This window comes from Podarcis raffonei, chromosome 12 (genome assembly GCF_027172205.1).
Source record: "Podarcis raffonei isolate rPodRaf1 chromosome 12, rPodRaf1.pri, whole genome shotgun sequence".
Taxonomy (NCBI): domain Eukaryota; kingdom Metazoa; phylum Chordata; class Lepidosauria; order Squamata; family Lacertidae; genus Podarcis; species Podarcis raffonei.
This window is the reverse complement of record NC_070613.1, coordinates 12,047,878-12,068,842: the sequence shown is the minus strand read 5'-3', so window position 1 is coordinate 12,068,842 and position 20,965 is coordinate 12,047,878. Positions and strand designations below refer to the sequence as shown.

The 20,965-nt window shown below is 44.1% G+C and overlaps 1 protein-coding gene across 6 annotated transcripts in view; it reads right to left on the bottom strand.

Annotated features, from left to right (window-relative positions):
* Positions 1-20,965, bottom strand: part of DPP6 (dipeptidyl peptidase like 6) — a 519,694-nt gene that overhangs the window by 5,373 nt on the left and 493,356 nt on the right. For all 6 annotated transcript variants that reach the window (XM_053359654.1, XM_053359656.1, XM_053359653.1 and 3 more), the window contains exons 17-23: positions 12,986-13,033; positions 9,185-9,283; positions 7,733-7,802; positions 2,465-2,659; positions 2,122-2,176; positions 916-1,027; positions 159-217 (exon numbers count right to left, since the gene is read on the bottom strand). In XM_053359654.1, coding sequence (XP_053215629.1) covers positions 159-217; positions 916-1,027; positions 2,122-2,176; positions 2,465-2,659; positions 7,733-7,802; positions 9,185-9,283; positions 12,986-13,033 — 638 coding nt within the window. The remainder of the gene's footprint in view (positions 1-158; positions 218-915; positions 1,028-2,121; positions 2,177-2,464; positions 2,660-7,732; positions 7,803-9,184; positions 9,284-12,985; positions 13,034-20,965) is intronic.

Here is a 20,965-nt window from a genome sequence, read left to right as displayed (position 1 = left end):
ACACACACACAGCCTCTGCCACCAGCAGATTCTCCTGCGATCCAAATTATGTGCCCGCAAGCAGCACCGAGAGGGCAGGGCTAAAAATCAAAGCTGTGTGTTGCATTTGTGCTAAAAATAGAGGCTCCTTCTGCCAGCTCCGTTATCCAAGTCATTACCTCATATGCTTTATTGTCAATCCCTTGTAATCCCAAGTATCTTTCTGAAAAGGCCGAAGCTGAAACAAACAAAGGGAAATCAGTGAGGCATTACCAAGCTCAGACCAGTATTTCAAACAGCAAAAAAAATAAAACCAACTGTGCTTTCTTTGGCCTGGTTTCTTCTATGAGGTGCTTGCAAGCTTTTTAATTTTGGAGGATTTTTGTCACTTTATTTATCTGGGCAAATAAAGATTTTTAAACAAAGATACCATTTTATCCTTTGGGGCATGTCGCTGGCCAAAGCTGAAAGGAATTATCTGTCCCAGACACCACTCAGGTGCTGAGATTTTAACTGGAGTTTCTCCCCCAAGTGCCATCTGCAGTCAGGGATGGCGAGGCCACCACCTGGGGAGAAGATGGCCTTCTTAATTGTGGGCTTCTGATTAGGGAAATTCCTGCCTAAGGAGACTTACCTGGACTCCTTACTTTTTCTGAGGCCTTCAACTTTATTGATGCTAGTTTTATCTGCTGTCTTAATCCTTAATACTGTTTTGCTGATGTTTATGCTTATGGATGCAAGCAACATTGAGAATATTTGTATGGAAGGGTGCCTTCCAAACCCAATGCAGTGTGGCGGTTCAGGTGCCAGAATAGGACCTAGGAGACCCGGGTTCAAATCCCCCCCACCCTCAGCCATGAAGCTCACTTAGATTCTCAAAGCCCAGTGTGATTGCTGAGCCAATGAACCCATGTCCCTGTGTCTGTCAGTATTTACCATATAATCTGAAGTCTGTCAGTGGGGAAAGAGCAGCGCCACAGGAGAAGACAGGGTCTTTATTCTCTTCTCCAGAAAGGAGGATGTAAGAGCTCAAGTAGCCTCCATAATCCTGAGAGGAAAGGGGAAGGAGCAACAAGATGAGGGCTGGAATGTAAAAACAATCCTTCTCAGATGGAGAGAACGCACCATATCACAATGCTGCCCATATTTTAATACCTCAGGAAATGGAAATCCAACAGGGAAAACTTTCCAAATAAGCGGGAGATGCCCTAAATGGCCTCGGTCCAGTATATCTGAAGGAGCATCTCCACCCCCATCGTTCTACCCGGACAATGAGGTCCAATGCCAAGGGCCTTCTGAGAGTTCCCTCACTGCAAGAAGCCAAGTTACAGGGAACCAGGCAGAGGGCCTTCTCGGTAGTGGCGCCCGCCCTGTGGAACACCCTCCCACCAGATGTCAAAGAGAACAACAACTACCAAACTTTTAGAAGACATCTGAAGGCAGCCCTGTTTAGGGAAGCTTTTAATGTTTGATATATTACTGTATTTTAATATTTGGTTTGGAAGCCGCCCAGAGTGGCTGGGGAAGCTGCTTATTCACAGGGCGGGGGGTTGCGTAACCCTGCAGGTGCCATTGGACCACAATGCCTATCATCCCTGACCACTGGCCATGCTGGCTGGAGCAGATGAGAGTTGGGAGTCCAGCAGTCTCTGGAGGGCCACAGTCATTTTTGTTGTTTGGTTGCTTGAAATTACGCCTAGAGATTTAATGTTTTAGGGATTTATTATTATTTTGCATTTTACTGAATATCAGTGTGGCATCCCCTTTGAAATGCACACCAGCAAACCTTATGTAGGTTTGAATCAATTCCACTTACAATTCAACAGGCCTCGGGAGAGAGAGGGAACGAATATTATCCAGGAATTAATGTGTAAAAATAAAGGCGAGAGGGCAAGGGAAAGCCAAGCCTCACAACACAGTATTTTCTCCCAAACACTTGGCATCTTCCTCTTCCAAGGCAGGATTTACAAGAAAACACAGATTGATGACTTGATTAAAAACCCAAGGCTCTCGCTCTCTCAGAATCAACAAGCAACGCGTCGCTGTTAAAAAGACGACCATAATAAACTGCAGACACGCTCACTCAATCAAGATGCAGATCTAAACTCTTAAGCTGAAGGTGAAGGCTGAAAAGGCACTCACCTTTCCAAACACACCGACTCTCGACTTGTCAATGTATGTGTTTTGCAGCATTGTGCTGAAAGAAAGCAGGACAATTTGATTATCTTAAAGTAAGAGGGTGCCTTGAATATTGCAGCCAGGATGCATTAACAGTAGCACAGGCAGAATTCCAAGTTGATATGCAAAAGCATCAGCTGCCAAAAGGCAGAGGCGACGCTTGCTGTCCTGAGCAGACACCATGTTCTTTTGCAACGCCACCACATTTTAAAAAACGGAATAGTACAAATCATTGAAAAGCAACAGCAGCAATTTCCAGGATGCAGTTACAAACAAAACCAATCCCCCAAAGGATTCTTTCATTCACCAGACAGCCTCCGTCTGGTCCTTTTCCTCGAAAACACCCAACCGCCTCTTCACGTCGTGGAGCAGCTTGGTCCCTTGGAAACCACTTCCACGCCCATCAAACTTCATCACGATGGCGCCATGCAAGCTGACCATGACGCTCTCCCAGTTCACCTCAAACTTTTCTGTCACGCTCTGTGTGCCCGGAGTCCCGTCGCTATAAAACAGGAACAAAGAAAGTGGTATCTCGTTATGATGTACAGTGACAACGAATGGTTTAGGGAAGCAACAGGAAAGGAAGGAACTGCAGCTCAGGGTTGCATCACGTGCTGTAAAAGCAGAAGGCTCCAGCTGCAACCTCTGGGCTCTCCAGTTCAAAGAGTCAAGGCAGCAGGCGATGGGAGAGACATCTGCTCAGGAGCCACTGCCAGTCAGAACAGACCAGCCTTTCTCAACCTGGGTCTCCCAGATGTTAGACCACCATTCCCATCATCCGTGAATGGCTAGGGCTGATGGGAGTGGTAGTCCAACAACATCTGGGAAACGAAGGCTGAGAAAGGCTGAAGCAGATCCACTTAGTGCCCTCCATCAGCCCAAGTCAGCGCGGCCAGTGGTCCAGGATTTTGGAAGCTGCAGCCCAAACATCTGGAGGGTAACAGGCTGAGGAAGGCTGGAGTAGACACTACTGAAGCAGATGGACAAATAGTCTGATATAGGGGTGGGTGAATCTGTCAATTTCAGGCTCTCATTTTCCTAACCCTAAATTCATTTCTCCAAGTTTTTATATCAGCTTGCAATTATTCTCATTTTTTTAAAGTCCTCATGAAAATTGACCAGCATTTGACCAGGACTGACCAAGAGCATTTCCTCCTCCTAATACGCATGTCTATATGCAATTTTGTAAAATATGCACATTTTTGCAGCGCAATCTTCTCCCGTATAATGCATTTTCATATACTGCTTTCACTAATACTACATGCGCATTACCCCACAACATGCATTTTTTGTACACATTACTCAGCCGGAGGGACTACATTTCAGAATTTGGAGAATTGCGAATTTTTGAACGATGGTTGTGTTTCAGTTCTTGCTCTGTTTTGGAAAGTGCAAATAGGGCAATATTCACCTTTGAACAGAACTTCTCCTCCACTCCTGGTGGTCTGACCTGCTCCCATTGCTCCTTCCTAAGTGCAAGTGAATGCAAAATCCCAATTTCTCACATTTATGGCTAACAGCTGAAACAGCAGATTGCACATTCATAAAATGTGCATGCACTCCCCTTACCTGGAACTCATGAACCTCCTTGTAAAAGGCCAGCAGCACGTTTTTGTGGGCTAGCAGGCACACATACTGTGCGTCTTCATCTTGCCCCCCCCCCAAATACAAGTCCTGTCCAGGTTTCATTCTTCTGGGAAATGTTGGAGATTGCCCCAGAGGCCCTGTAATGACAGATGCATCTTCTATGCATTTTATGCTGCTTTCAGACAGCCCTACTATAGGAAATCGGTAGGTGACATCAGCATCAGCTGGATAGCTCGGTTGGTTAGGGCATGGTGCTGATGATGCCAAGGTTGCAGGTTCAATCCCCGCATGGAACAGCTGCATATTCCATCATTGCAGGAGGTTGGACGAGATGATCCTCAGGGTCCCTTCCAACTCTATGATCTCCAGGCCAACTCTATGATCTTCCAGCTCTATGATCTGCCAGGCCATGGGCCTCAATGGATACCCAAGCATGTTGCTGACGAGTCCTGGAACTTCCGCTCTGGCTGAGATGCAAAAGTCCCTCCTCCAGAGCTGACACACAAGCACAAGAAGTCAGAGGCTTCCTGTTGCCCTACTTGTTTAATGGCTGAAAGTAACAGAGCTTATTTTTTCTTTCTTTTTCAGGGTCGCAGCCAAACAGATAAGTTAACAGCAACGTGAAGTGTGATATATCACAATGCGTTTTCTTGCCAAGCCAAGATGTCAGATTTTATTTTCTTTGGGCAACAGCACATTTAACTTCTCGTGGCAGCAGCATATCCACTTCAGATTTCAAAAGGCAGTGATGGGTCTTTGGCAAAGCAGTGTGAACGCAGCAGCAATTTCATTTCATCTTAAAACAAATTATTTTCATATCACCTTTCACCCCGAGACAAAAAAGGTCCTCAACTAAGTGTACAACTGCCAGTTACAACAGCTCCTCAAGCAATTTCATCACAAATAATTTTTTTTTAATTAAAAATTTAAAAATTAAAATTCTATCTACATTAGGCCAGCCCAGCATGTTCTCACAGTCCACTAACTGCAACTTCCCCCCCAAAAAAAACCCTTGCAAAAAACAAAAAAATTAGGCCCCACTTCTGAAAATGCCCAGGTTGTTAGCTTGGGGGAAATAATTTGATGGGAATGGTGCCACACTATAAGAGGAAGAACATCAGTCTAACCCCCCAGGGGGAGGAAGCACCCAGAACAGAATCTGAAAATGTATTAGGGTGCAGGAGGAGGTCCACTCTTGAAATTTCCTGGGCTCAGTCTAGCTAGGGCAGGAGCAGGAAACCTGTTGTATTGTTGAATTACAACTCCCTTCACCATCCTTGACCACTCGCCACGATGGCTAGGACTGTTGGGAGTTAATTAAGAGGGCTGCCAGTTCCCTGAGCCTAATTTAGGGCTTTGAAAGTTAAATTAGCACAATGAATTGAACTCAGAAGCTCAGTTGGTAGAACACGAGACTCCTAATCTCAAGGTCATGGGTTTGAGCCCCACACTGGGCAAAAGATTCCTGCATTGCAGAGGGCCCTTCCATCTCTATAATTCTATGGTGCTATGTATCTCAAATGCATCTTCCACCAAGAAAATCTTGCAGGAAAGGATGGAGATGTTTGCTGGATTAGTTTGCTGGATTAGGCAGCACTTAGTGATACAGGAAAATTCTTTTCAGGTTGGTTGGATCCTGTGTGTGGGTTTCTCTCCCCCCCCCCCCAAATCTCCCGTGCGTACAGCTTTCCTGATTTGCATTTATTCAACACACAGCCCAGCAGTGCATCCTCATTCTGAGGCAGTCTAATCAAGTGTCGTTAGCTTGATGAGTACCAATCTTCCTCAAGCACTTGTATAATGAAGCACATTTCCCCAGAGATAATTTTTGACGTGGTACGGCAGGCTTCATGACAGAGCTTTTGTCCTCCCTTCAAGCCAGCTTCGGGGTGACATTTTGGAACACACGGGCAATGTCATGCCCTCTTTTCGCTTGCAAAGGAAAAATAATTGTTTGACTGTATTTATTTACTTTTCATCCTGCCAGCTCCACAATGGCTCAAGGTCACATCCCAGGAAGGATTATGTGAGACCAGCCAGGAAAGCGTTCAGACTCTGATCAGGCCCGTATATGCGGGAGAATTAGGCTGTCATAGAATGAAGTGTGCGACTCGTTTGCTGATGACTAGCCCACTTTTGAATGCTCCTTCACATTCGTAACAACACCTCCCTACAAATGGAAAGCAAGCACTGAAAAGGGAGAATATATTCTATCCTAGCCCCCAGCTGCTCTGGTTTTCTATTTGCTGGGAAGTTTTTAACATTGGTGAGCATTTAATACTGTGACTCTTCGCCCCAACTTTATATTCTGCATGTGGCTAAGTTCTGATGCATGGGAACATCATGGTTTTGTGCCACTGCTGTTTTTAATTAGCAAATATTTCTCAAGACCCAGCCAGCATGAGCAGACTGTACCCTGCCAATGAGGCAGCTGCTTCATGTGGTGAACTGATTTTTAAGGCTGGTAAGAGAGAGATACATCTTGTCTATCATAAATGAATGGGAGTTGGATAAGAGCAATGGCGTTTGGTTGGAAAATTCCTACTGGATTGTGTTGTATATCTGCGGTGATGCTTTTTGGAGAATATATATTTTTGGCTGAAATTAACCATATGCAATGGATATCAATAGGACCTCTCTTTCTTAACTATGCACAAGAGGGCAATTGGCTCAGAAGATCCAGTAAACTTCTGCGTCTGCCACTGTCTGCCCTGACTCATGTGGGGAGGGACCACAGTGCACTGGCAGGAAGGGGTGGAGGAGAAATTCTGTCCAGTTTGCATTGAAAGGTAAACTGCCCAAATCCTCACTTCCAGAAAGAAGCAAACTGAAAAGCAGCCACCCTTCAAAATCCCAACTTTTGCAAATGCAGTCTTCCAGCCAAGCAATGTGCAGAAAAATGCAGCCACTAGGCTAAAGCATGCAGATATAAATGTATATTTTAGGGGAAACAACATTCCAAAATGTATTGTGTTGGCTGAAATTGCTTGCAAAGATGTGAACATTTCTCAAAACTGCATGAGTTTATTACAATAAATTTGTACTAAAATGCTGAAGAAATTTCATGAGGATTTCTTTTTATCTTTCTTTTAATTGCAGAAATGTGGAGGACGGAATTGAGGACTGGAAAAACGAGAAACTGGGAGAACCGGAAATTTGTCCACTCCTTGTGGCAGAGCACATACTTTTCATGCAGAAGGTCCCAGATTCAGTTGCTGCCATCTCTAGCTTGAAGGATCAGCCAGCAGGCAATGGGGGAAAAGAGTCCTCCTCTCTGCCTGGGAGCCTGGAGAGCTACTGCTGGTCAGAAGTAGACAATACTGGGCCAGATGGGGAAACCGTCTGGAAGGCAGGAAGATGGAGTAGTTGCCCTATGCTGAGTCAAGCCATTGGTGCACCCCGTGTCTGGCTGGCAGGGCAGAGCACAGAGATGCCCACGGGAGGCGGAACAGGAGCCAATGGCAGCCAGAGTCAACTAACTCTTCTTTTGTCTTGCTCCCTGCTGCATTGTATAAGGATGGGGAGGAAGATGACAGGCAGTACCACCCTCTGGACTGGCTGCAAGTAGGCAGATAGGAGCTCGTTGAAAACAGCGGTTGGTGGGCAGTGCCCCCTTCATGCTAATGGGGCAGACTCCAATCTAGCTCAGCATTGCCTACAGCAACTGGAAGAGGCTCTCCAGGGATTCAGACAGATCTCAGCTCTACCTGCAATTGAAGCTGGGACCTGTTCTACGTGCAGAACAGATGCTCTGCCCCTGAGCTATGGCCCCGATCCAGTATGGCAGTTTCCTGTTTGCTGCAACAGTCCCTTGTTCCCCGCCTGCTCTATTCTGTCCTCAGCTAGTTAGCTTTTGCCTGGCTTTGCCAAGCATTGCTCCACTCCCTAACCTCGTATGTCCATGTTTCTCCTAGCAACAAGCAAAGCGCAGCCTGGCTTGGGTGCCTGGATGTCCCCTAAAAATGATACGATTCATAATGTTACTCACACAACAAGAAGCAAGGGGTAGTGCATGTTTTCAGTGAAGACGGCCGGCTTTGAAATCTGCATCGGCAATTCTAGATAAGAGACATAAGGAAGCTCTTAAGTTTGAGGTGGTTGTCATTATGCTGAATGATATTTTTCTTTTGCTGGTAACACGGCGGTGCTTCTCAGTGGGAACAAAACGGGATTCCATAGACTAGCTTGGCAAATAACACCTTAACAGAATATCTACACCTTCAAAGAGGAAACCTGCCCAGCGTTATCGAAGATGACAAGGAATCTGGCGCTAAGGCGCGGTGCGTCGCTTGGTCATGCACCAAACATGCAATTAGTGGCCACTGATATGTATTATTTCCCCCTGTAGGCAGGTGGACGAGCTGCAGAACCGCAAAGCAATATTTTGGAAGCACTAGGGGAGGGAAAGAGAGATACTATGTGAAATAAAAATATCCCACAGTGAGGAGGAGAAGGCTGCTTTCCTCTTTTCCTGCTTTCAGGGTTTTTGAAGACAAAGGGTTCTTCTTGTGCATTTTAAACACCAGGGGTTTGATTGCAACTTGCCCTGGTAGAATAAAACGAAGCAGAAAAGACTTAATTGGATGAACTAAATTAAGAAGGAGCATTTGCAGGAACAGCGCACTGGTTGAAGGAATGTGTCTTAGAAGAACAAATAATGGTGCTTCACGTTTTTCACCCCCTTGGGTGCATATTGGTGGAGGCATAAAGAGGCTGCTGCAGGAGATTCTTCCTGCCTTGGTTTATTTTCAAAATAAACTACAGTGCACAAGGACAACATCCTGGCAATCAGTAGCCAGATTAGCCAATAGGTTTAAGCGGTTTGCTTTGCAATCTTCTCATGACACTCTTGCCTAATTAATTTATTCCATCAGACTTGCTAATAGATAGCTGATTTGTATCATTAGCCGCAGGACAGCCAACAACTCGTGGCTTTAAATATATTTAAACCAAGGCAGAGATAATTCAGCATGTAAGACTGGTTTTGAACATACAGCTAGGTCCCGAGGAAACAGTTGTGCAATTACTGTCAGTATATATTTATAGCTCTGTCCATCAGCACATACCTGTTCCAAGGCTCAAAGCAGATGATACATTTATATGTCCGATCACATTTAACGTGTCAAGTTTTTTTCTTTTAAATAAGGAGTTGGGGAACCCTTTGCATCCTACTGCAGTTCCTGCAAAAACCATCCTTCCTGAAGAAATTACTGTTGCTTCAGGCATAAAGCATTATTCCTGGGCCAAATAGATGCTTCACGGGAGCCACCTTTGTCAAGTCCATGCTGGGGGGCGGGTAAGGGTTAATCCCTTCCTCCCCACAGAACATGCTCTTAAACCTGATAGAGCCTCCATGGGTTTATTTTTTAATTTGGGGGGGAATTTAAATTAAAGAGCAGAGACAAAAATACATAAGACATAAAGAAAAGAAAAACCTTACTGTAATCATGAATCTTGATTTCTGTGTATTCTACTTTGGGCATCTGTCTTTCTGCTACTGCCTTCTGCACCTTTTCATTTACCTCTAGGTCAAAGAGTTCTGGAAGAACAGGGAGAAAAAAATAATCCAAGATGTCATACAATGCATTTGTTAATTCTATACTGATAAAGAGCAGACAATATATATATTTTTTTCATTATGCAAAACTGGAGGGTGGGAGAAGTGGAGAAATAGAAGCGCAGAATTTGCAAAATGGGCACTAACTAGTTGGAATATGATGGCCATTGGGAAGATGACAGCGTAGGTGTGTGTTATGAGAGACGTTCCTGGTATAGCTCAGTTGGCAGAACATGAAACCCCTAATCTCAAGGTTGTAAGTCTGAGCCCCACTCAATGATCCCTGCGTTGGTCCCTTCCAACTCTAGTATTCTGTGATTTTGTTATCTCTGAACTTTTATTTTAGCACAAAGCAAAAGTCTACTGAGTCTGCAGAAGACTGTCCTCTTCAAATAAGCCTTCTAAAGGCTTATTTAAAAAAAAAATCCCAGTCGATACCTGTATTAGATTCGAAATAGTTTTTATACATGTAATCGTTTTATCTATTTTTACACATGTAATGGTTTTTATTGTTATTGTGCAATTGTTTTATATCTGCTTTTATGGCATTGTGGAATTCCTTCAAAGTGCTTCATAGGAAGTGATCTATAAATGAATGAATTACCACCATTCTGAAGCTTCAGCCCAACATTGCCCATTCAGAAAACCAACCAACTTATACTGATCTGCTGTTCGACGTTTATTATCATCTTAATTATGTTCAGGAGCATTTCTCCTGCTACCATTGATCAGTACTGACTGCTCCAGTTTTTAGCTGCCACTAACTGCAGGTTTTCATTGCGACTTTACTGTGTGGTGCTGTTTCTTTTTCAATTCCTTCAGTCGATCAATAGATAACTCAAGAGAGAGGGAGGCAGGGAGTTGTTAAATCCAGCCCTCCTCACCCCTTTCCTTAGCAGCTGATCAGCACTCCCGATGCCTCTCCTCCTAATGCATGGCTTTACCTGGATTGGGGCATTGGAGCAGCTATACTTCTGATAGGGAATTGCACTCAGGAACCAACAAACACAGAATCTACGCGGTGCAAAGGAAAGGTCTACCTTTGGTGTTCTTCAGAAGAAACACCAGTGTTACCTATCCTCATAATAAAGGTAAAGGGACCCCTGACCATTAGGTCCAGTCGTGACCGACTCTGGGGTTGCTGTGCTCATCTCGCTCTATAGGCCGAGGGAGCCGGCGTTTGTCCATAGACAGCTTCCGGGTCATATGGCCAGCATGACTAAGCCACTTCTGGCAAACCAGAGCAGCACACGGAAACGCCGTTTACCTTCCCGCTGGAGTGGTACCTATTTATCTACTTGCACTTAGACGTGCTTTCAAACTGCTAGGTTGGCAGGAGTAGGGACCGAGCAATGGGAGCTCACCCCGTCGCGGGGATTCGAACCACCGACCTTCTGATCGGCAAGTCCTAGGCTCTGTGGTTTAACCCACAGCGCCACCCGCATCCCCCATCCTCATAATAACCTCAAGCTAAACTCTACTTTGTTGGTAACTCTTTTTTTTTAATCATGTGAATATTGATGATGCATCCTACAGATTGATGCACATATTTGACAGGGAAGCCAGTGAGCTAATAGGCTGGGAATTTGAGGAGAGATTTTCATTTATGCATGAATTATGATAATCTATGCATGGACCACCCTAAAAACGGGGGCGGGGGGGGACAAGGCTTCTTTCTCCCCTCCACCCAAGTGTATCGTTTCTGCAACTCGTAATCATATTCTGGGCTCAAGTGTTTGTCTCCAATGAATTAAAAAGGAGAAGAAGTATCACAAAAGCCTGCCAATTCCAATCAGTGTGCCCCCCCCACTGCTATTTCAGCAGGTGGGTTTAATGGTTCAATGAGTATTCAGACTTGTTCCTGAAAAGGCTGCTCTCATCTTTATTGAAATCATAACCCCAGCGAAAGCTCCAAAGCAGCAGACTATTAAGTTTGGTTAAATGTTAGGATCCTCATTTAATTATGGCTCGCACAATTAGCTTTATCAGCAGAAAGAGGCTGGCCACGCCGGGACTCCAGAAAAGCCATTCTATTTGCTCACATAATTGCATCAAAAGGAAGGCGGGAGCTGAGTGGGAGAAACAAGAGGAGACTGACGTATCTCCCAGAGAATTCTCAATTTATTTCCCTGCCTTGGGACCGCTGGGAACTCTTGTCTGCGCAGTACAAATAGCCGGCTCTTAATTAAATGTAAGCACACCATAATATTTGGTGGGATTTACAGTTATCTGATTGCTGCAGAATGGTCCCTTAATGTGGCCTCGTATTATGAAGTAAATAGAACTTTGCTAACAGGAGGCCATCACAATGGCTTTCTTTATCCAATATGGCAAGAGAGCACCGTATAAGAACCAGGCATACGATAATCAAATGCAAAGCGAGGCAATTTGGTAAAGCTTTGTGCTTGCCTATATTTATTTATATCACACTTATCTGGGAGTAAGGCAGCATACATTTAGAGCACATGACTTCCCTCAAAGAATTCTGGGAACTATAGCTTGTTAAGGGTATTGGGAACTGTAGCCCTGTGAGGGGGGTAAACTATGATTTCCATTTTGCTTTGGGGGAAGCCATGTAGTTTAAATGCATTGTGTGTATGCAGCCCAAGTCCCACTGAACTTCAGAACAGACACGGCTAGGATTGCAATGGCTATATGGTTATTTTGCTTTTCCTTAGGCTTGGGCTTCCTCTATCCCATCTCCAGCTTCACCTTCCTCATCTTTAGCCTTGCTTGAATGCCTTTTCTCGAAGGTAGTTCTGTGCTGAACTTTTGAAAGGTTTTGGTTTTGCCGCGAAAGTCAGCCATCTGTGGTGAGTGCAAAATCCTTACTTCCTAATCTTCTTTACAATTGATTCTGCATCTGTTTGTAGACCTTATTCTCCTGATCTGGTGCTTCTTGAGAGGACATTTGCCTCCACTGTAATCTCCTAAACTCAGCACTTCCCAAACTTGTTGGACCACTTGGAAATGAAGACCATTATTATTTAATGCATCTATAAACCACCTTTCTCCCCAGTTGGGATTCAAGGCAGCTTGCAACATGTAAAAACAACATAATAAAACATATTTAAAAACAACACAATGAAATAAAAAGTAAAAAACAAACTAGTAATTAAAATACACCAGAACACATTTAGAGCCAGCAATTAAAACACAGTTTGTCCAGTAACCAGCACCATTGGCAACTAACTTTCTGAACAGGAAGGTCTTAGCTTTCTGGTGAACAAAGAGGGAGTCAATCTAACCTCCCTTGGGAAAGAATTCCAGAGTATGGGAGAAGCTGCAGAAAAGGCTCTGTTTGCTGGGGATGTCAGCTGATCACTTAATAACTCCCCCCACTTAGTGCCACTATCATCCTCAACAAAACCGGCTCTGTATTATGAAAATCTTGGGCCCTTAGGTCAGGGTGTTGAGAAGTTCCAGGTGATGTCCTCTAGCCTTCCTTTCCCCTCTTCTGTCAACTGACATAATTGCTATCCAACACTCCAACTATTATTCCACACTTCTAAGCAACCTTTCCCCCCTCTTCTTCCAATCTAAACCCAAAACACGGTTCATTATATTGTCTTTCAGCAGGCCTTTGACCTCTGGTGGGAACCTTGCCTTTCTTTCCAATTTCCCCCCCTCTCCCCAATTACCGAAGTCTGAAATGCCTTCTCTTACCATGTGATGACCACTTACTTTGTGCATCTGATGTGTTGTGGACTGTTACCAGTGGAACTCTTGGACCTTGAAAACAGGAAGAAAGAAATGCATCACATTAAAAAAACAGAGAGAGAGATGCATCTAAAAATTATATTTAAGAGCCTGATTCCAAATCCCTTGGAGCCGGCCAAGGATTACATTTCATGGAAGGCTGATCTAAGCAGCAAATCACCCAGGGATAATTAGCAACCACCAAACAGAAAGACATGTAAGACAGACAGCCTTTCCCGATGGAGTGCTCAGTGTGTCTTCTCTAATTTGTCAATATTTTAATTAGCGCAAACACAATTAAAATCATTTGCTTTTTTTAGATGATTCCAACATCGTGCAATTTATGCCGCACAAAGCATTTCTATCTTTATGCACCTGATGGATGGGGTTCAAGGGAAATGAAAGCTTTAAAGATGCAAAAATTTCTGGATAGTTTACTGCTAACAACAACAAGCTGTCATGGCCCCCTGGCTTCAGAAATCACCGCAGGACAGAATGCGGCAAGGTAGATAAATGCAATGTGCTGGAGGTGGAGAAGAGAAGGCAGTGATCACTGCTGTCAAAGAAAGCATGCAGACAGATCTAGACCATTAGATCAGTGGTATAAGTAACTTCATTGCATTTTGTTTAGGTATACAGTTTTCATTCCCAGCTTCAGCTCAAGGGAAACCAGAACACAGCTGTGCACAGCACTGATTGGCTGGGAAAACCCAGTGATGTCACTAACACACACACACACGCGCGCACACACACACACACACACACACACACATATCTGAAGCTGTCTTTCAAGGTTGTAGAAATTGATTCTCAAAAAAGTTCAGAATGGAAAGAACTGCATGCTGCATTTTCAAATCACACATGGTCCTTAAAAAATAAAGAAGCAGAGAGCTGCCTGGAATGGGGGAAGGGCAAGACAGACTACCAAACCAGCAGTCAATCTGCATGCCAGCATGTCAGTCAAATGTGTTGCAATGAGCCTGAATGGCAGGAGGAAGAAAGAAAGAAAAAAACGCAGGCATCTGCGTTTGCATGTGCATGTGCATCTGTCCCCACTCAGAGTGTGACAAATACTCAAGTGTCCCTGCTTCTCTTCAGTGAAAAGCTGGCGCATATGAATTTAATTATCCTGCTCACACATTCAAAATGCATGCAGGAAATGTAAATGATAAGCTCTTTGATGACTAAACATATTACGTGGAGTGTGAAATATTCTGTCGGAAATCAGCTTTCACAGTTTGCTCTCTTTCATTCTATTGAGACAGACTAGACAGAAAGTATGAGAATTTTGGAAGCACACAGTCAATTGCAGCTCCTACTTTGCTTGTGCAGCAGCCCAGCAGAAGTGACTCTTGTTCTAGATCAGTGTTTCCCAAACCTGGGTCTCCTGCTGTTTTTCAACTACAATTCCCACCATCTATGATCATGGGTCCTGCTAGCTAGGGATGATGGGAGTTGCAGTCCCAAAACAGCTGGAGGGCCGAGTTTGGCCATCACTGCCCTAGAGCATTCAGGAACATGCCGGATTCCATCAGTCTCCACTGGTGGGCCATCTGAATGGGGCCACCACCCTTACAAGGGGGAATTGCCATCGTCAGTCCAACGTTAACCAGATAATGGTCTAACCATGACAAGGAAGTGCACTGCACTCCCCCTCTCTTCAGTCCTCATAGCATTTGGGGCAATGATCCCATTGAGAGTGTGCCCTGCCTGATGTGCTGGACCGATGAGAGACCCATGGTTGTCATGGAGGCCATGGAGTTTTGAGTTGGTCCAACCGCAGCCTCCACATGGATAATGAGGTCCTCCAACAATACCGTACTTTAGGCCACTGCACTGGGTGAAGTCTCTCTCTGGTGCTTGCACAAGCATTCCCAGGGCAACAGTTCCTCCCCCAGTCCAGCCTAGGTAATATACCTCTCTGTTAGGAATTCATGAATACTACATAAGTTGCTTCTGGGTGGAGCTCATGGATAAATTGAAACCTGCAAACAATAGTAGATTTTCTTCCTCTTCAGTGGCTTATGATATCATAAGCAACTCATTTCCTTCTCAGATCCCCAGTTTAGTGTGAGCATGAAAATCAGCAATGGTGATATTATCCCGGATGTGTGATCAAAAGTGCCTGTTTGCCACATCCAGGCACTGCAGTCACAGGACGAGGAAGGCTTTGATTAATTGAAATGCATCACATGGAAGGCTATGATGATCCTGCAAAACGGGCACAGTTTATTAGCTGTGAGCAACACTAAATTATATCATTGGTGAGACAGAGCCATGCTAACATACAGCTAATGCCTAGACAATAAGCAGGACCCAAAGCTTTGCACACAAACACAGTAGATTTAATCTGACTTGTTCACCATCAGTATCATCCATCCTTGAAAATCCCCTTCCCCTCAGGGTGAGAGGAACTCAGAGCAACACGCTATGCAATGAAAGTGTTAAGAAAAAAATGTTATCTCCCTTTTCCTATGTGGAAGTGCTATGTGTGTATGTGTACAAGTCTCTCCAAGTCCCAGCCTAAGTCATCTAAAAGCAAACGAAAACAGTGCATCTGGGAGCATCAGGTTCATGCTCTATTTTTGTCACAAATATCAATGGGGAAACGCTGTTTTAAAACTGCGGCACTCTCTAGATAGTTGCTTAATTAACAAACATTAATCAGTGTGTCCAATATCGCTAGCCAATTTTTAAAAAAAGAAGTTAAAACATTGCCAAGCGCTTTTGGAGAAACCCGTGGTTTTATTTCCAAAGAGCGTCCAATGTTTCCCCCCTTTTAAAAATCTCGTGGAAATCATGTCAGCGAACTAATCTGTATTCAGCGACAGCTACCAAAACACAGAAACTGTACATGGGAGATGAGTGGAACAAAACGAAACAAAATGCAACGTTAAAGGAAAACCTGCTCTCTTTGGCTCAGCCGCAGTTATGTGCAGCCCATAATTTCAAACCACAAGTGAAACTCCCACTATGTAAACAATGAAAATTGAAATTGTCTCTGCCAGGCTCCAGCAGAGTATCTTTTAAGCAGCAATGAATGATTTAAAAGGGCAGCTGCAAGCGGGAAGAACTCAAAGGGCCTGGGTGTTGCCGGAGTATGATAATTGGCAACGGCCATCGTGCCCCAGCGTACAGCTTCCAATATCTCTTTATTTGCTAAGCCATGCATTATGTATAGCTTAACGCACCCCAGTTCATACATGGATACCATATTATCATACTAATAAACAAAGGCGCCGGGAGCGTTGGGGAGCCACCGGCTGTAATTAAAAGATCTGTCCTGTCAGTGGCGTGTTCAGATTCAACACCAGAGACAGATGTTTGTGGCATGTGCTGGCAATCACCGATATAAAAAAAAGTATACTGAACTGCTTTTCTAAGCCTCCAAGGCATTTATGCCATCCCCCCCCACGCCATGTTTCACATGCATCCTTCTTGAAAAGGCTATCAGTCGCTACTAGACACAATGGCCACACTCCATTGTTGGGGGTATTCTGAATGCCAGGTGCTGGGTATTACAAATGGGGAGAGTGCTGTTGTGCTTTCGGACAGGCATCTAGTTTGCCAACTTGAGAACAGGATGCTGGGCTGGATGAGCTTTTCTTTGGCCTGATCCAGCTGGGCTCCCGTTCTAAGTATTAAGATCATGTCGTTCCACAGGTGTGCATACAATAACCACCTACGCTGCCCTATTTTCATGCAATTTAAGAAGATGGATTTGTTCTGGCAGTTCAGGGGCTAATTCAGAGATCCCATTTTACATTATGGATGTCTGGAAGGAATTGCAAGTGTGCAACTCCCCATTCGTGGAGCAATCTGCTTATCTGAAGGAACAGTTCAGGTCTTCTAGACAGAGACCTGCTCCAAGGACCCTCTTCATCAGAGGCATGCTGCTATGTTTCTACAAAAGAGAGGGGCCTTTTCTGTGGTGGCACCCCAACTGTGAAATGTCCTCTCTAAGGAGGCTCACATCATGCTGACATTAGAAACTTTCAGAGCCAGGTGAAGTCCTTTGTCATTGGCCCAGGCATTTTGGACAGTAGTAGTTGTTGCTAGCATGTCTGGTTTTTGGAACTGTTTCTTTTCTGTTTTTCTTTCTTTTTAGCTTTCGGAATGAAACCTTTATTGGTTTCAGATTGCATTTATATGTTGTGTGAATTGATTTTACACACACTTCTATACACTGATGTGGAATCTTTCAGTGAAGGGTAGCTAAGAAATATTTTAAGTAAATAAGGAGAAAATACCTAGCTCAAGATGCAAATCTTCTGCTCATTCTTATCTGGAGCCACTCTTTACAATCAGGAGGACTAGATGCTTACTTTTTAAACCATCGGAATGAAAAAGTAAGCTGAGATCTCAGTTTTCTTTTAACAGATCTGCATGTCACACAAACAATGTCGATAAAGTGGCATTTTATATTTTTGGGGGAGGAAAGAACTTGCTTCCCCAAAATACATTTTACATTCGGTGGCTTCTCCCTCTTTTAGCCCCCCCCAAACACAAGAGATTCTTGAGTGCCTGTCTTTAACATTCCTGCAGCGCTCACAAAAAGTTAAACAGGTCTCTTGAAATCAGAAAACAATAATCCTAATAAAGACTCCAGCTGGCACAGAGGGTGAAAGATGCAGCTCTTCTCCAAGCTCTAAATCTTGAGGGATGGGAACATCTGCACTTAGACTCTCAAGAATAATGAGTTCAGCCAAGGTCATTCATCAAGCTGGAAATAAACACACACACCCCTCCTGTTCTCAGTACCGTGTGATGACACCTCCATTTCTTCAGCTTTGTTACTGAGGGCACTAGAGGGATTTAGCTGCTATTATCATTGATTGCTTGAAAGGGGAATTGGACCATTTAGGGCAAATCTGTGCTACTGAATTAAACTGGTTTCGCTGTCGATTTCCTCTGCCCAGAGAACCTGGGGACTATCTGGAAGGGAGAGGAACTAGGGATCTCTAACAGAGAATTATCAGCACCCTCTCCATCAACTATTCTTGCCAGGATTCTTTGGCAGAGGCCATGTGATTAGAGCTCAGGATTTGACCCAGGAGAAAAAAAGAGACAGTCACGCAGCCGGGAAATTACACAAAACAAATGAAATACTGTGAAAATCCCTGAAACGAGAAGTAATCGACTAGAAATATTATCTTATGGGAAAAAAACATAAAATTGAACAATTTTGGTCATTTAAAGTTTATGATTTCTCTATTTCCTTCTGAGGAAACTGAATAGTTCAGAGGTTTGTAGCTGGCATCCCGTTAAGGCTTTGTTCAATTTTAAGTTTTTCTAATTCTAATTTTTTCCTTAAAGTTTTTGATTTATATTATTTTGTTTATTTCCATAAGATGATATTTCTAGTTGATTACTTCTCATTCCAGGGATTTTAATGGTATTTCAGGATTTGACCCAGGCTGAACCATCTTCAAATCTCCACTCAGCCACCAAGTTGACTTGGTAGCCCTAATCCAGTCACTATCTCTTACCCCAAGGGTAAGACGGTCACTATTTTGGGGTGAGATTTGGGCCACATTCACACCATACACTAAAAGCACTCTTATACCACTTGAGCAGGCATGGGGAATCCTGGGAACTGAATTCCTGGGAATCGTAGCTCTGGGTGAGGTCAGCATCCTTAACAAGCTACAATTCCCAGGATACTTTGGAGGAAGTCCCAACTGTTAAAGTGGTATAAGAGTGCATTAAAAGTATGGTGTGGTTGTGACCTCGATCATAAACCAGGAAATCCAGGAGCACAACTAAAGTTGCTTTGCAGCTGTTGCACAACAAACCTGCTTTCCCATAAAATTAGATTATTATTTTTTTACACCACAGGCCTTGACCGTTTTAGGCTGGTCCAATATGTCCATGACTGCATGCATCACTGCAGCCCGGAAGGTGGTGGAGCAGGGCCTAATGCACTTATGTGCACTTTGCCAACACAATCAAGGATCAGGAATGTAACCCCTGTGCAAAACAGCCGTTGCCTGTATAAGGAAAGTGATGTGGAAATGCATAGGAAAATGTGGGATAACGACTGATACGTCATCTAACCTCCCCACAAACAAATCAGAATTAATCTCAGTACGTAGCCACCATCATCTAACCTCCTTATAAACCCTGTGCAAACAAAATAAGCCGAATGCTCAATAAACAAGCTGTCTGGAAGCAACCTAACTTGCCTCTCAGAGTAGATATTACCATGTTATGTAATTCAGCTCTAGCTAGCTGGAGAACTCCGTGGTGAATTATTTGCCTCCAGATGAATTGCACAGCTCAGTACCTGTGCGCTCTGCCATACCCCTTTCCTAAATATTTGCAAGTACAGTAAGGAGGCAAAACTGCTGCGCTGCAGAACCATCTGCTCTGGTCAATTACACGGAGGCACAACGGCCAACCTTCACTCCGTGTAAAAGTCACTGTTAAACTAGAAGCCGCCAATCGCTTTTCTCCATTTCCTTTTATTTATTTGTCTTTCACGTCAGCGAACAATTAAGGGTAATTTATGTTAAATTAATGGTGCTTCACACCACAATGAAGTATTTTATAACATACAAACGATTGGTCTGCTCAGAGGAAGCAGAAACTTAATGCCGACATCCGCACAAGTGACAATTTGAATTAATCACAGCCTACTTTAATAACGATGTTGTTAAAGGGTGACAGAACAGATGTTCTCTTAAGAAAAAAAAATTAAGTGAGTTAATAGTATCCTACTTTTAATCTGGAGGAGCTGCATTTGTGAAGCCTGGGGTTTGGGGGCAGGAGACCTCCGATCTGCCCTGTGTTTTAAAGTACTGCTTTAATGAAAGGGAATGAATTACTTTTCCCTCTCAAAGAGTTAACATGAGCCATGCACAGCGGAGGCTTATGACCTGACCATCACTCAGAATTAAGGGTACTAGTCCTCTGGAAAGAGGGACCAGCAAATAAATGCAAAAGATGGCCATGTGCAAAAGACTGATTTAGTCTGGCTGTGCTCTAAAACATCAGAAACTAATTTACGCTTCCCGAGCCACAGGAAAAGTGGCAAAAGGTCACAACTTGCCCCCCAGCATTAATTACATATCTGTGCTGGAGGGGTACACAAAGAAGGAGGTGGGGGGGGGGAGAAGGACATCTTCATAATCAGTCGTCTGGAAGGGAATAATCTTGGCCAGAACAGTTAACACATTCAGTGACTTAATGTGTAAACAGCAAGCTACAATCCCTCCCAGGGAAGCATGTTAATGCACTGCTCAGTTCTCGACAGGATGGGCAGAGGGGAGCTCTGTCACACAGAGGTTTCTGAGTTGCCTGCTTATCACTGCGTCAATGCACTGGCCTGTCGATACTTTATTTTATACTGGTACTTTGCAATTAAAGGACGCGGGTGGCGCTGTGGATTAAACCACAGAGCCTAGGATTTGCCGATCAGAAGGTCGCGGTTCGAATCCCCGCGATGGGGTCAGCTCCTGTTGCTCCTGGTCCTGCCAACCTAGCAGTTTGAAAGTACATCAAACTGCAAGTAGATAAATAGGTACCGCTCTGGCGGGAAGGTAAACGGTGTTTCCGTGCGCTGCTCTGGTTCGCCAGAAGTGGCTTAGTCATGCTGGCCACATGACCCAGAAGCTGTACACAGGCTCCCTCGGCCAATAAAGCAAGATGAGTGCTGCAACCCCAGAGTTGGTCACGACTGGACCTAAAGGTCAGGGGTCCCTCTACCTTTACCTTTACCTTTACTTTGCAATTAGCTCTGGCTCATTTGCACTTTTCAAAGTGCGGCTGTAGATACAGACATGAACGATATTTACCAGTAACAAGACGGTTGGAAAATGTCAGAAACTTACGACATTTACCAAAATCAGGTTAACATTTGGGTCTTTGAGAACTATATTCACCGTATCTGAAAAGCAATACCTTTATTATAGCCGGTCCATATTAATAAAGCTAGATGCAAGACATGTGAGTTACACAGAACAC